Consider the following 14,125-nt stretch of genomic DNA (forward strand, 5'->3'; position numbering starts at 1 on the left):
GTCCACTGTGTGGTGGGTGTTGGTGAAAGAGGAGATGTACAGTGTTAATGAAAGACTAATAGTTCACAGCTTGCTGAATGATACTGGGCAAATTATTTAATATCACAGGCCCAAGGAGCAGGTTTTAACAAGTGAGTGTGTGTGAGAATGTATGTGTGCGTCTGAGAGGTGTAGAGGACACACTGCAACCTAGACAGGGGTATTGGAAAGGTAGAAGAATCTGTAGCCTGCGGGGCGGTATGCTCCACACTGGGGATAATCTAATGATAAATTGTATTTATCTGCATGGCATGTTTCTGTACACACAGCTGTTGCAGGACAATCCTTAATACTCCCCTAACCCTAGCAATATGAACCCAGGCGCACACACAGGCACACACAGTATATCCACCACAGACAGTACACAGTGTTGATGACAGTGTTGCACACACACACACACACACACACACACACACACACACACACACACACACACACACACACACACACACACACATAACATTTAAAACAATAAAACTGTAAAACTGAAGGTGGCTTTTGATTTGTAATTTAGGGTGTAAGTGCATACATTTCCAGTGGGCCTTCTTAATGGTGGCCGTGGAACTGAAGATGAATCTTTGAATGAGTGATAGTTTTAAGAGGGATGGAGTCATAAGGGCTCTACAGGCCAATCACAATCAGAAAATGAGTAAGCCTTAATAAAGTAATTAATCAGAGCTGAGTGCAGCTAAATAAACTGATTGCTGAAGAGTGATAGGCATCTCCTCCCTCTCAGGAAATCCATTGCACAGATAGCTCTTGCCTATTAGACTCTCTCCACATGCCCTGGATAACACATGAAACATGGCACATGATTTATAAATTGCACAAAAGATTCCATTTGTGGCTATTCTGCTGCTACATGTATAGATGATCAGCCATTCCTTGTTGTGGGTGTGCAGCGGGTAGAGAGCCATACCTCTGCAGATGGGCCGATCATCACTCCAGCCCACGTAGCTGTCGGTGACACGCATGCAGGTGATGCTCTTGGATCCCTGGAGCTCGTAGCCTTCATCGCAGGAGAAGTGAACCGTGGCTCCACGCCTGCGAATTGAGGAGCACAGGAGTGCTCAGCTCACACCAAGACCACAGCTCCATTAGTCTCTCCTTAATGTAGGAAATCCGTGCACTCTCGACAGAGGCATGCATTTTTAATGACACGTTGATTTATCATGTTTAATCTCAGACAGGAAGCTGTAACACAGTGACAAGCAGGTGGGACACTGAGCATCCGTGAGAACCGGAGTGAATTTCTCTTCCTCAGGCCCCCTCATGCCCTTCTTACCCCTCTCCAGTCTGTTGAAGGAACATCCTGGATGTTGAACAGTGTGCAGTCCAAAACTCCTTTGTCGCATTCATCCTCACTTAACCCTTCCTTCTGTGTCTCTGTGCGCACATGTGCATGTGTGCATGTGTGTGTGTGTGTATGTGTGTGTGTTTGTCGGTCTGGTGCGTTGTGTGTGTGTTTATGCCAAGAGCTTGAGCTCTGGAATCCAGAAAAATATCTCCCTCTATCTCACAGTATTGACCTAGGGAGCAACTGGCCCTTATCTGATCATTGTGGCTCCTGATTCATCACTGTACTCCCTCTATTACCCAATGCTCAATGAAGGAGCACTTGGCTAGCAGGGGCTGAGAACATTCTGGCAAAAAGTTTCGATTGTCTTTCACTTCCCCGCTGTAAAAAGAGAGCCAGCAAGTGCAAAACAGATCGTCCCCATTTGTCTGCATTAGAGTCCTCTGGGGTGCTACCATTGGCACATCAGGACAGCAGCGCCAGTCCACCTCATGCCACAGACCTATTTGTAGCACTTCACTGGGAAATGACAGTGCCAGAGCTCTGATTCCATTCATTTAAATGGGTGTGTGGTTATTACTAATTCTCTCTTTGTTCTCTATCTACATTTACGCTTGTTATTACACCTTGTCCCCACCCTTCTCCATCTTTCTTTGTGCCCTTCCCTCTTTACCCATGTTTCTTATGGGCTAGTTTGTTTCTCTACTCTCTTTCTGCTTCCCTCCTCTTCCTCCTCTCTCTGACCTTTGAGAGCCCAGCATCCATGTTTATTCTGATCAAACATCCTCTTTGAGCCTCGAGAATTAAAAGGGCAATGAGAAATTTAGCAGGTGCCAACCCTTGTCACCTCTCGCTATTCATCACTCTGGCATTACAGAACAATAAATGAACTGCATTCCTTTCTTCCCTCCTCTTTTTTCTCTGAATGGAGTCTGTTAATCATTAAGCCATAGCTCATTTCTCACCTGAAGTCAGAACCTTTTCTTTTCCCCCTGTCTGGGATTCCTGGGTCCAGACACATGTTGTGCCCTTGTGCCACACCCATTTGGGACACTACAAGAGAAATGGAGATGGGCCTTTTTAAATTGCAGTGAGAAAATAACCATATCCATATACAAAGCAAATGCCAGTGCAGAATATATGTTACATCTGTTCTGTATATCAGTTCAAAGGTTACCTGGCTTCGTAAAGCTAGTCATAAACTCTACCTAAATAAAGCTATTCCTACCCACAAGATGAATAAAGCTAGTCATATCCACTACCCAGCTAAAGCTAGTTATATCCATGATCTGACTAAAGCTAGTTATATTCACTACCTGACTAAAGTTAGTCAATAAATTCTGTTTCATCTTAATCTATTTAATTTTATCCCCACTGTTTACCCCTTTTAAACATTTTTTTTTAGATTATACAAACATGAATGTTGCATAAACATTATTATTATATAACATAACTGCACTCTCCAATACACAGACTGGTCAGTGACATTCACTCCATATGAAAGTGAAACTGACACTAGGGGTCAGGGAGTGTGGCAAAGGAGTGTGGGCTCTTACACTGGGTGGCTCTGAGGGCCAGGAATGGCAGGAAAACCTAAAGTGACACAGGCTGATTAGATGCCAAGCCTCATACATATTAATCAGGGACAAAAGGCCAGACTTGTCAGTGCTGCCAGGGAGACAGCATCAGCCACAGCGATGGCACTGGGAGCCCTAACAACACCTACAGATGGCACATGCTCATGGGAGGGCTGATATTTTCTCACAATGATACAAAAGTGATAGGAAAGTAAATAAAGGCTGTGCTTTGGCAGGCCCAAAGAGAGGAGAGGGCTGATGCAGATGCCCGACACACAGCGTAATTACTGCTGTCCTCTCCTAGCCTCGTCCCTGCCCGCTTAGTGAGACTGAACACAGGCTTATTTTGAATCCTCCCCTTTCCTCCTGAAGAAAGAAGTGGCACCTCCATTTGACATTGTAAAGAATGATAGTGATGATTACGAACAAGGCTATGTTAGGTTCTGTAATAAGGACATTGTGACAGATTTGTGTCTTTTTTAAAAATACATACGGACTGAAATCTTGCTCTGGTTGTCTTTACTTGGGAGCATCTTCACCCCTCTTGATTTCAGCTCTGTCATCTTCTTTACTGTAAGACAAGAAGCATGCAGTATGCTTAATTAATTGATAATAGTAATAATAATAATAATTATCATCATCTTCTTGGATTACTTTCAATTTTTGCTTATTTACAAGCATCATCAACTGTAACAAGTACACACAAATGAAAAACCAGTACCTAAAGTTAGACACTGACATTCAGCAACTCAAGCCTAACTTAAATTTTAACAAAGCTCACAATATTTGGGGAAGTGGCAAGGAAATAAATCCAACCCACATATACATACATGTATATTTGCATGCTTACATGCATGCACACCAACAACCACACACATACAAACAGAACTAAACTGCTGTTTAGCTGCCTTTTTAGCCTTATATACACATTGAAAGTATATGCTATAAATAGAAGAAGTGATCAGTGTACTGTTATTTCAGAAATGGTTCTCAGAAAGCATGTATTTTGTATTAGTCATTTAAAGGGTGTTGGGGCCCATCCCCAACAAATACATTTGAAAACAATGATACTTGGCTCCTCTAAGCCTCTAACATAGCAAAAACCCTCCCCAAAGAAGGTATGCACTATTTAATTTTATAAAATGTCAAACATTGTCTTGAAAAATGATCAACACACCCAAATCTCCAATGAAGCAATTCATTATCTACATTTACTTAAAAAATAATTGTATTGCCTCATAATATATTGATTTATTTAAAGCTCCAATTAGAAAACACACACAACCAAATCAGGACAAACCCCAAGTGTGTCTTGGTAGATATGCCAAGATGTCTGCTGTTTTAGAGCATGTCACTTGCATTCTAAAACTACATGAAATCACAGGAGGGATTGTGATTTCAGCGGAGCAAATAAATTTAGGGGGAGCTGTGTACAAATCCTTCTCATTGTTAAAGTACATGTAGTTTCCACATTGTGAGTTCCTAAGGTCCAGAGACCCTTTACATTATGGATGCACTAAAATATTTCATCTATCAGAGAGAAATTGAAGGCTAAATGGCTTATGTTAAGAGTGGAGGGGGTCAATGGAAAATCTAATTAAGGGCTTAGCCCTCCTTTCTCCTCTTCCTAATTTCCTAACCGTTCTTTAATTATCAATCTGAAGACCTGTAATCCCATCCCATGACTCTGATCTGCTTAGGGGGGAGGTGAAATTCCAGCAGATTCTGGCTTTGTTTTTCACAGCCAAGTGCAATAATCCTGTTTTTCAGATCACCCCCTTCTGAGTGGAGATCTGTGACCTTTAGAACCTGGTGAAATTGCATCTTAATGCATCATAGGTAGAGGGCGGCTCACCTCAGTGGTCTACTGCTTCAATAACACTTAGCCAGGGTTATAATGGACTGCTTACCTATAATTCTCAGTGCATACTGGAAAAACGAGTTTGTGCAGTTGCAGATGTACCTCATCCTGAAGCTCCTACTCTACATCAAAAAATTGCTTCAAGGAAGTAACTAAAATTTTTACAGGTTCCCCATCTAATTAATTCCACCTAGAACATGTTCCATTGTGCTACCTGTTAGCTAACCGATCATCAGCACTACAATTCCCATTAAAGTCTGCCCTTATTTCAATGTATTTTTTGTACCTTGGTACTGAGCACTGAAGCCCCTAAGCTTGTGGTTTCCATCTGAAGTGAAGTGGAGCCGCAGCCAGTTCTTAACACTAATGATGGGAGAGGGAAGGTTAGGGCCCGTGAACCTGCAACATAAGTCAACACAAATGCCATTCAAAGGACAGAACAAGAGCAATGAATCAGAACCGTAATAGGTCAACTGGGACATCAATGAAGTTCAATACAATTCACACATTCAAAAGATTCTAAAAAGGATAAGTTCAGTAGGAAAAATAAGCCAAACCCAAAATATGAAACACACCAACCTAAAACACACACACACACACACACACACATGCACACAGCACCCTGCTGAATACATGTTTACTACATGTCTCTCACACACACACACACATCCACCCACACACACACGCACACACACGCACACACATGCACACACACGCACACACACGCACACACACGCACACACACCTAGGACTTGTTAAAAGGCATCTATTTTGCAGTTGTGGCGTTAATTAGCGTCTCCAATTTTGTGAATGTGAATTGGATTTTCTCAACCACTAGCAGCATGTTCCCACCTCCCACTTCTCAGATGAGCTTTTTAGGGTCTGTTATATCCAGCAGCCATCAAATGAAACAATGGTACTCCTAAATGTGAGAAGAGCGTGAAGTACATTCAAGTAGAGGACAGTCAAGGTTCTAATAGAGATGTATATAATTTGATTTGGAGAGTAATTGAATGTTTCAGGGTATCTTTTTCCACATGAGGATTAAAAAGCTCCTTTGTGATAGACAACAAAGAAGTCTGAGAGGCTGCCCAGCAACAGGCTTTGAATGAATAATCTAATGAGTATGCACCAGCAAAACACTGCTTTTTCTGGTGCTAAGGTTCTGGAGATGAGAAGAATTAGTGCTTTTTATTAAGACAAAGCTGTTCATGTTATTGTAAGCCATGTTTCACAGTTGCGTTATAGTGGGGAATGCTAAGCACATAAGCTGAGGAGAAAACAGAACAGCGCTTGACAGAGAGAGAGACAGGCTGAGCTTCACTGTGTGTACCAAATGTCAGATTTGGCTCAACAAGCTCTCCAACAAGAATGAGAGAGAAAAAGAGAAAGAGAGGGAGAGTGAGTGAGAGAGTGTTGGATCATAAGGGAAGGGGGAGAAAACAAGGCTTGTATGTGAGTAGATCCCAATCCACTCCGCTTTCCGTCTGTCACTGATCAGGCTGATGGCATAAATTTCCAATCAGCCTCTCAGTTCTGACTCACTAATGCTAGCCAGGCATGTGGCTCCACCAGCACTTATGAGACTGAGAGGAGACTCTGAATCAAAGTTACAAAGATGCACTTTATCAGCACGCAAGACCAACCTTACCCGTGAACACAGTGATTATGGGAGATGAGAATTATCTCGTGACTGGAACACCAACCTAATCAAGTGTGTGAAAGATGTCCTGGTGCTCATAATGTGTTGTGGGTGGTATTGTCATCTGTCATTGTGTGCTCTCACTGCAACCCATTAAAGCATGCTAGATAGTTGATGGATCTGAATTAAAATAATGTCAGATCAGTGAATGATTCTCACATGCTATTTTGTCACATGCTGGAAAGAAAAGTCCTGCTTTGGAAGGTTCTTGAGCTTGGCCAATAGATTTTCAATTTCAGGAATTCCAAAATCACATTACAAAGGGTCAATATTATCAAATAGGGTGAAAAACAAGTAAAAGGTAGAATGAAAACAAAACAACAAGCCTAGTTTCAGCAGACCATCATTCAATGCACAGCTACTGTCAACAGTATAACATTTGAAATGCTGAGATATATTTGAAAGAAGCATGCTTTTCAGGGCTCTTCTGTGTTTTACTATTGAAAAAATGCTTTGGTTCCTAGAAGCCTGCCAACTTGCAAGCTAATCTGCTTCAATGAGTACCAAAATATTACTCCAGTTTGTGCTTAGCAATTATAGCCACAGCTATGAAGTCTCTTGTATCGCTTGTATATCATGTTAAACATGACACCTCTTATATCTCTTATTTATTAGCATTTCAGAAATGGGGAGGTAGTTTTATCAAAAAGACCACAGTGTTAACCTGTGAGAATAAGATGATTATCCTGCTACATAGGTAATTTTTCCAGCTGAATTGCTTGACTGTAGTGTCCAATAAATTATTTCCATGTTTAAATATGACTAGACATTCATGTAGTTAGTATAGCTAACTATATTATACCCATTGACTTGATAAAAGCAGCCTGTGTTTGCAAGTCTAGAGCAGTGGCAAAACAATTAACTAGATTAACAATAACAGTATTCCTCATCATGAAAATCATCATGAACATCCAAAACAACAAATTAGTATGATAACATAAACTATATTCAACAAAGCCACAAGTCTTTTATTTCATAATAGCAGCCTGTGGTTGCATGTCCAGAGCAGTGGAAACCTTTTTCTTTTCATACTAGGTAAGGCAAAACCATTAACTAGATTAACAATAACAGTATTCCTCATCATGAAAGTCATCACAAACATCCAAGACAGCAATGTATGTTATCTTAACATTACATGTCTAAGTACTTGACAAGGACAAGGATTACTAGTCATTGTTAAGGTGCTTACATTTACAGCACTTGGCAGACATTCTTATCCAGAGCGATTTACATATTTGTGAGTATAACAGAACATGTGCTCATTGAGAATCAAACCCATGACCTTGGTGTCACTGGCACTATGGGCTGCCTACTCTGGAGCAATTAATTACTTTGTTATTTATTGTCTTCACTCCTAACCACTGCATGTAGCTTCCTTAGATACTTAGATAGCAGTTTCTACATGGATCCACTATGACTCATTGGGCATGCACATTTCAACAAAGAGAACCAATCAGTCAGTCAGCTAGCTCAAACAGAACAAACAAAAATGTACAAAATATGTATGAGAAATGATAGGTCAAACAACTACTCAGTTTTCTTTCAGCTGCTGGAACAGACCTTGGTAGGAGGTCTCTTTCATTCCATGCTCATTTTCACCCCTGGCTGGCCTGATCATGTCTTCACTCTCTATCAGAAACCCACAAAATGGAATACATGCCACTATTTTCATGTGCGAGAACAATTACGAGGGTTATTCTAACATGGTGAATGTGCTCTCACAGAAGCCAGCATCTGGCAGGATGTTTAGAGGTGAAAGGACAGGCTTCCCCATGGCAGGCATAAGCACCTGTTGTCTAGCTGGAGCCAGTGGCACAGGAGTGCAATCATGGAAAATAAAGCAGTCCTGGGGCCCTGGCTCCTCTGAGTCTCCACATCGCCATGTTAATGCAGCAGTCTGCCACAGAGGCTCATTTTAACACATATTAGCCGAATTGTGCTTATTAACTAAAACAGGCCTGCCTGTCCTCGGGGGGAATGAGAAAAAGTGACAAGACGACTCCAGCAGGCGAGAGTGAATTGCTTGCTGTCTCTCCACACTCACTCTCTCCTTTCACTCTCTCGACAAGGAATTTCATTTCCAATATGTGTTAGGTTGACAAGAGGACATGGCTTGTGACAATGTCTCCTATGATGTCAAAAGTCATCCATGCGTAGAGGTATCAGTGGTACGAGTGAAGCAGTGCGTGAAACTTCATGTGCCTGACACACCACGACAGTCTGACCCAGAACTGAACACAGAAGATGTGAAGAAGAGGCACATTATTTTTGCTTTATATGAGTCTGTCCTCACAGTGGCTCTGCTGGTAATAAAACCAGAAATATGTGGTAGATGGCAAAAGCCATCCATGCGTAAACATAACAGCAGTGTAAGCCATCTGGAACCTGAAGAATTCCACTGGATAGGTGGATTTAAAGCTCTGGTAATCTACTTGACATGATCATGGCAGAGAGCTCTCATGCCTGTTTTACAGGTTAAAGTTCAAATTTTTAAAGATTCATTTTCCTTAAAATGGTTTGCCTGTGTTCTCAGATGTATTGGACTGAAAAAAAATAACTGATGGGCATGGAGATGGTGAGAGAAAGATTAATCCCTTCCAAAGAATCAATCACCCACAGGTCTGCCTTTACTGAAATTAGTTTTCTTCTTCATCTTCACATTATTTATTTATTTCATGTGCTACCCCTCATGTCCTTTGAGGTCTACCAAAATAATGGATGTGGCATTGAGTTCTGACAACTTGTCACATGACATTAGACTTGATTTACGGTAGCAGCCACTAGACAGATAAAGTGAGTTTCACTTCAGATTGCATGTTATTACATTATTGTCAGATGCTGTAACAATGCAGAGATCTCATGTAAGACAAAACGATGTGAAATTCACTACTACTTCCTAAATATGTAGCCTGCCTTAAAAGCTCTTACCTAATATTTCATATTCTCGTAATTGTTATGCCTGAAATCTATGCCTGTCTCTGTCTGAACAAAAGAACAAAAAACAAATTTTCTTAAATAAAAATATCTGTTCACCAACCTTTTACCAAACTTTCACCAAACTTTTAAGTTTTTCTGTTTCATACAAGAGTTCACATTCACATTATTAAGAATTTTCAGTCATTAAACTGCACTCCCTAAAACACAGATGTAAACTACCAGGGTATATAACATATCAGTGTATGTACCATTGCTTAAATACCCTGATATTGGACATGCCCATGTTACTAACCATTGGATAGTAACCAGTACTAACCAGTGGATGATTTCTGTGAAAGGATTTGACCCCATACAATGAAAGATTCCCTTAAAGATACACACTAAGGATCTCAGTTGGAGATTTTCTTATTAATAGTCCTGGAGAGGAATGGAGATTGGGAAAGATCACCCAAAACACGTTTGTGAAAAGATGCTTTAAAGAATCACTATCACACAACATCCATGTCACAATGCACTTACTGAGACACCTGTTTGAATTAAAAAGCTATTTAAACCCAAACCACTCCTTGTTAATATGTGGCGATTATAACAGAGGATGGTCTTAGGATCTGATAACTTATAGGAGGGTAGGAAATATCGAAAATGTCATTACAGATTAGAGCACTCATAAATATGCTATTAGAGCATGCTGTGGAAAGCCTTGCCACCCTTACATTTTCCTCTCCTTGACCATATTTCCTTTTTTTCATAAAAGAAGCTATTCACACTCAGAAAAGAGTGCTGAAAGTCAAAAAAGCACTCTTTAAGGGCATTATGGCAAGTTCAATACGCTTTCAACCTCATTCGCAGCATTAGATTTTCCTCGGACAATCCTCAAGAGTGCAGCTATAAATGAGTTCTTGATCCCAGTCCAATGAACTTCCTAGATTAATCGAAAATATCTCTGGCATTAAAGAAAAAAACACAAGGGCATGCCCACCTATACAGAATGTACTCATGTACTTCAAGTATGCACAACTAAACATCAAGAAGATTAACCACAACCAAGTTCAACATTATTACTGGTGAGGAGAATAGGACATGAAAACATAAGGAAAGGCACAACGCTAAACATAGACATCATCAGCATACATGTTTCTACATCTTTCAGCTAAGTTACCTGGAAAGCTAGTTAATAGTACTAATTGATGTCCTTCACTGGCAAACGCATGCACCAGTACAATTGCTGCAGTGTGAAACACTGTAAGGAATGACTTAATAATTCCTACTTGATCCCTGTGCATTCTTCTGCCATTTGATTATGGTTTCTGGTGCTAAAGGTTGGTGCACAGACCTAAGGGAGTTCACACAGCTGTCTTGCACACAGCTAGCTTAATTGCAGCTACTTAGGCAGATCAATCAGGCTGCTGCTTTGTATTCTGCAAAGGCACTGGGGCTGAGAGCATGGGTCAGGGTGACTTTAAAGCCCCAAAGTTCTGCCATTTTAATGACTGTGAATCATAGGAGGGGTGAGCAATGAAAGAGCGAACTCTCTCTCTCTGAAGTGACAAAACAAATCAGCCTGTCTGGGTACTAGGGCCAGTGAATTAGGAGTGAGGAATGGAGAAAGACAGAGACAGACAAACAAAAAGCTTTGACCTTCACATATTTGAATCCACATTCTAAAAAGAACACAGCATTGACATTAAACTCACTCAGAACTTTGTGGGTCTGGAAAGATAGCTTTTAGTTAAAAATTAGTTGATGTCTGACTCTCAAGTGCAATTTTTTTCACATTTTTTCATACAATCCTTTAAATTGTGAAAATTATAGAGCTAACAATGACGGAAGCTGTAATGGTAGTAACAGTAAAATTAGTAACAATAACAACAAGAGTAATAATAATAATAATAATAATAATAATAATAATAACAAGAAGAGGAAGAGGATGGAGAAGAAAAAAGAAGAAGAAGAAGAAGAAGAAGAAGAAGAAGAAGAAGAAGAAGAAGAAATTTCTGGAGTGTGAAATGTTATTGCATCTACCAATTTCCAGCAAATTCTGGGTTGGTTAAATATATATGCCTCTTTCTCCCTGTTCTTCCAAAAAGGTATAACACAGAGTAAATGGGGACTCAATCCTTGAATATTTCAGAAAAGACTACACCCTAAAATGTTCCCACACACTCTTATGAGATATCTAAAATAATACTCAGCCTGTGTGTTGAGGAAGATTAGTGTCTATTTTAATAATCAGAGTGGAAGACTTCAAAAGACCTCTGTCCCATCTTCATAATTCTCCCCTCTCAGTTTCCTCTCTGGCCTGTACATATCGCCACCTTTCAGTCCTTTTGGAATCATAAGTACTCCTGCACTGCCCCTGTGCTGACTTCATCCACCTGCTTTCAAGCGTATTCAACTTTGTGTAAATTAAACAAAAAAGTAATGTGTGCTGATAGTATAAAATCTAATTTCTGAGTCAATTTTACATTCAAATGAAGTGAATTACTATGTGGTAGAACACTGCTACATAAAGTTTTACATTACTTATACATTAACCAAACTTGAAATAAACCAAACTTGAAACTATACATAAAGAAGGCTATTATGCTTAAAATGTATACAAACATACTTTTCAAAATGTAACACATATGATTTTTGCCTATATTTGGCCTCAGGAACATCCCTCTTCAGTGTCCAGCAGCAGACTGCCAGAGAGGATCCACTTTCCATGGTACCACTTTTCAATACTATACATAATGGCATGAGTATACAGGAACAAAAAAACTATGAGTGATAGAGAAATTCTGAAAACATATTTGGACTCATTGTGAAAAACAATAACTTAATAAACAGGATTTTTTTGCAGGAAGTAAAATCACTGTTGACTACTGTTGCTTCACACTTAATGTAAAATCATTGACAAAAGAATGTATAAATGGCAGAAATGAATATGTGATGAAAGTATTTCTAATTTTAAATGGGAGACAGTCACATATAATTATTTATAGCACATATAGCTAACACACACACACACACACACACACACACACACACACACACACATATATTTGCTTTGTTGTACGACATGTAGAATTTTGTTGTAGAGCATCTGTAAAATCCCAAATTATTCAAAATCTCTGATGAAGATACCACATAACAACAATGCATATATCAGCAAAGACAAATATCTGAGTAAATTCAAGCCTACACTGAGTGACCCCAGAACACAAAAGCATTTACTCTGTGCTACAATGTGCCCTTCTCCCATTCAAGAATCAGAAGCAAAGAGATATGCTGTACAATGCAGGCCCGGTGAACTGAAACACCAGAACATGACGCTGTGTATTAACATTAAAAAATATTTCTACTATGTGTAACAAATTGAACATGAAAAAGAACAAATTATTCTGGGGGAGCACTAGAAACAATGAATTGATTTATCTCGCTTTCCCTCTCTCTCCCTCTCTCTTGCTTTCTCTCTCTCTCTCTCTCTCTCTCTCTCTCTCTCTCTCTCTCTCTCTCTCTCCTCACTTTGTCCTTCTCTCTCTCTTTAATAACTACAACCTTTCCTCATTTTTGCCATCTTACCTATGTTAGGAATACATGAAAACAAATAACAACATACATAACAAGCATTCTTTTATCACACTAACCATTATTTCCTATTACACTGCATTTGTAGTTAATGGGAGACAAACAAATTAGTTTCCAAGGTCACTTAGAGATGACTGTGTAATTGAGTCAGCCCGAAGGATCCATAAAGGGTGGCCATAAAAAGGATCCAGTGCTACTCTACAACATGTAGAACAGAATCCAAGTTGGGGTTTGGCTTGATGAGCAATGTGGGAGTCTTATGTTTGTCTTGGGAAGGGGGATGACAGAAAGACTGTCACTCCTGCTCACATTTTTCCCCCATAGTACTTCATGATATTCTTAAAGAGGATATAGTCAATTCTGTCTACAAGACCAGGTAGATGAATATTAACTGATTTTCGCTCAAATAGCATTGACAATGGTAGGCTGTGAAGCAAAATTGTGCATTCATTCTTATACATAAGCACCTCTGGGACTGTTAAGACCAATAGCTCCTAACACATCTGTGAAATCACAAATCCATCCTTCAGATTACAGTAATACTGTATACAGTGATTACAGTAACTGTAGCACAGAACCTCTGTAATAGCCAAAGACATGTAGCAGCCAGTGAATGAGGTTGGTGCAGCCAGACAGCAGTGCCAGTTTACAAAAATACCTGTTTGATAAACAGCCTAACTGACCTGGCAATTTCAAGATTCTAAAGCATGCATAGCTGGGGATTTATATGGCATTTCAGGTGCATAAAAACCATACCATCATTCACGTTCAAAAGTAGTTATAAACACATATAACAGGAATAATTTCTGAGGTAATATTAAAATTTCAGCTAATACAATGCATAAGAGAATATGTGGTCAAAATCTACCCCTGAATTAATAATGGATTTATTATTTAAATAATAAATAATCAATAATAAAATAATGTTTAGAATAAAAAAGGAAGCATCTAGAGCTACACATCTGTAAATAGTGTGCTTATGACAGAAATGTTAGTGTCATAAGTGGATATGTATCACTGCACAAAAAGAAGACACAAAAGCAACAATACAGCCTCACAATGCTGAATAATAAGGCAACATGAACATTGAAATTGGAATTTAATGTCCCACCAATCAAAGCCTAACTGATAACACTGAG

At 39.6% G+C, this 14,125-nt stretch overlaps 1 protein-coding gene across 1 annotated transcript in view; it reads right to left on the minus strand.

Moving 5' to 3' along the window:
• The window catches only part of csmd2 (CUB and Sushi multiple domains 2), a 192,593-nt gene that overhangs the window by 97,716 nt on the left and 80,752 nt on the right, over positions 1–14,125 (minus strand). The window contains 4 exon segments of the mRNA XM_035529205.1: positions 959–1,083; positions 2,302–2,389; positions 3,407–3,484; positions 5,061–5,173. Of these exon segments, the coding sequence (XP_035385098.1) occupies positions 959–1,083; positions 2,302–2,389; positions 3,407–3,484; positions 5,061–5,173 (404 nt within the window).

Source organism: Electrophorus electricus, chromosome 8 (genome assembly GCF_013358815.1).
Source record: "Electrophorus electricus isolate fEleEle1 chromosome 8, fEleEle1.pri, whole genome shotgun sequence".
In the NCBI taxonomy this organism is placed as follows: domain Eukaryota; kingdom Metazoa; phylum Chordata; class Actinopteri; order Gymnotiformes; family Gymnotidae; genus Electrophorus; species Electrophorus electricus.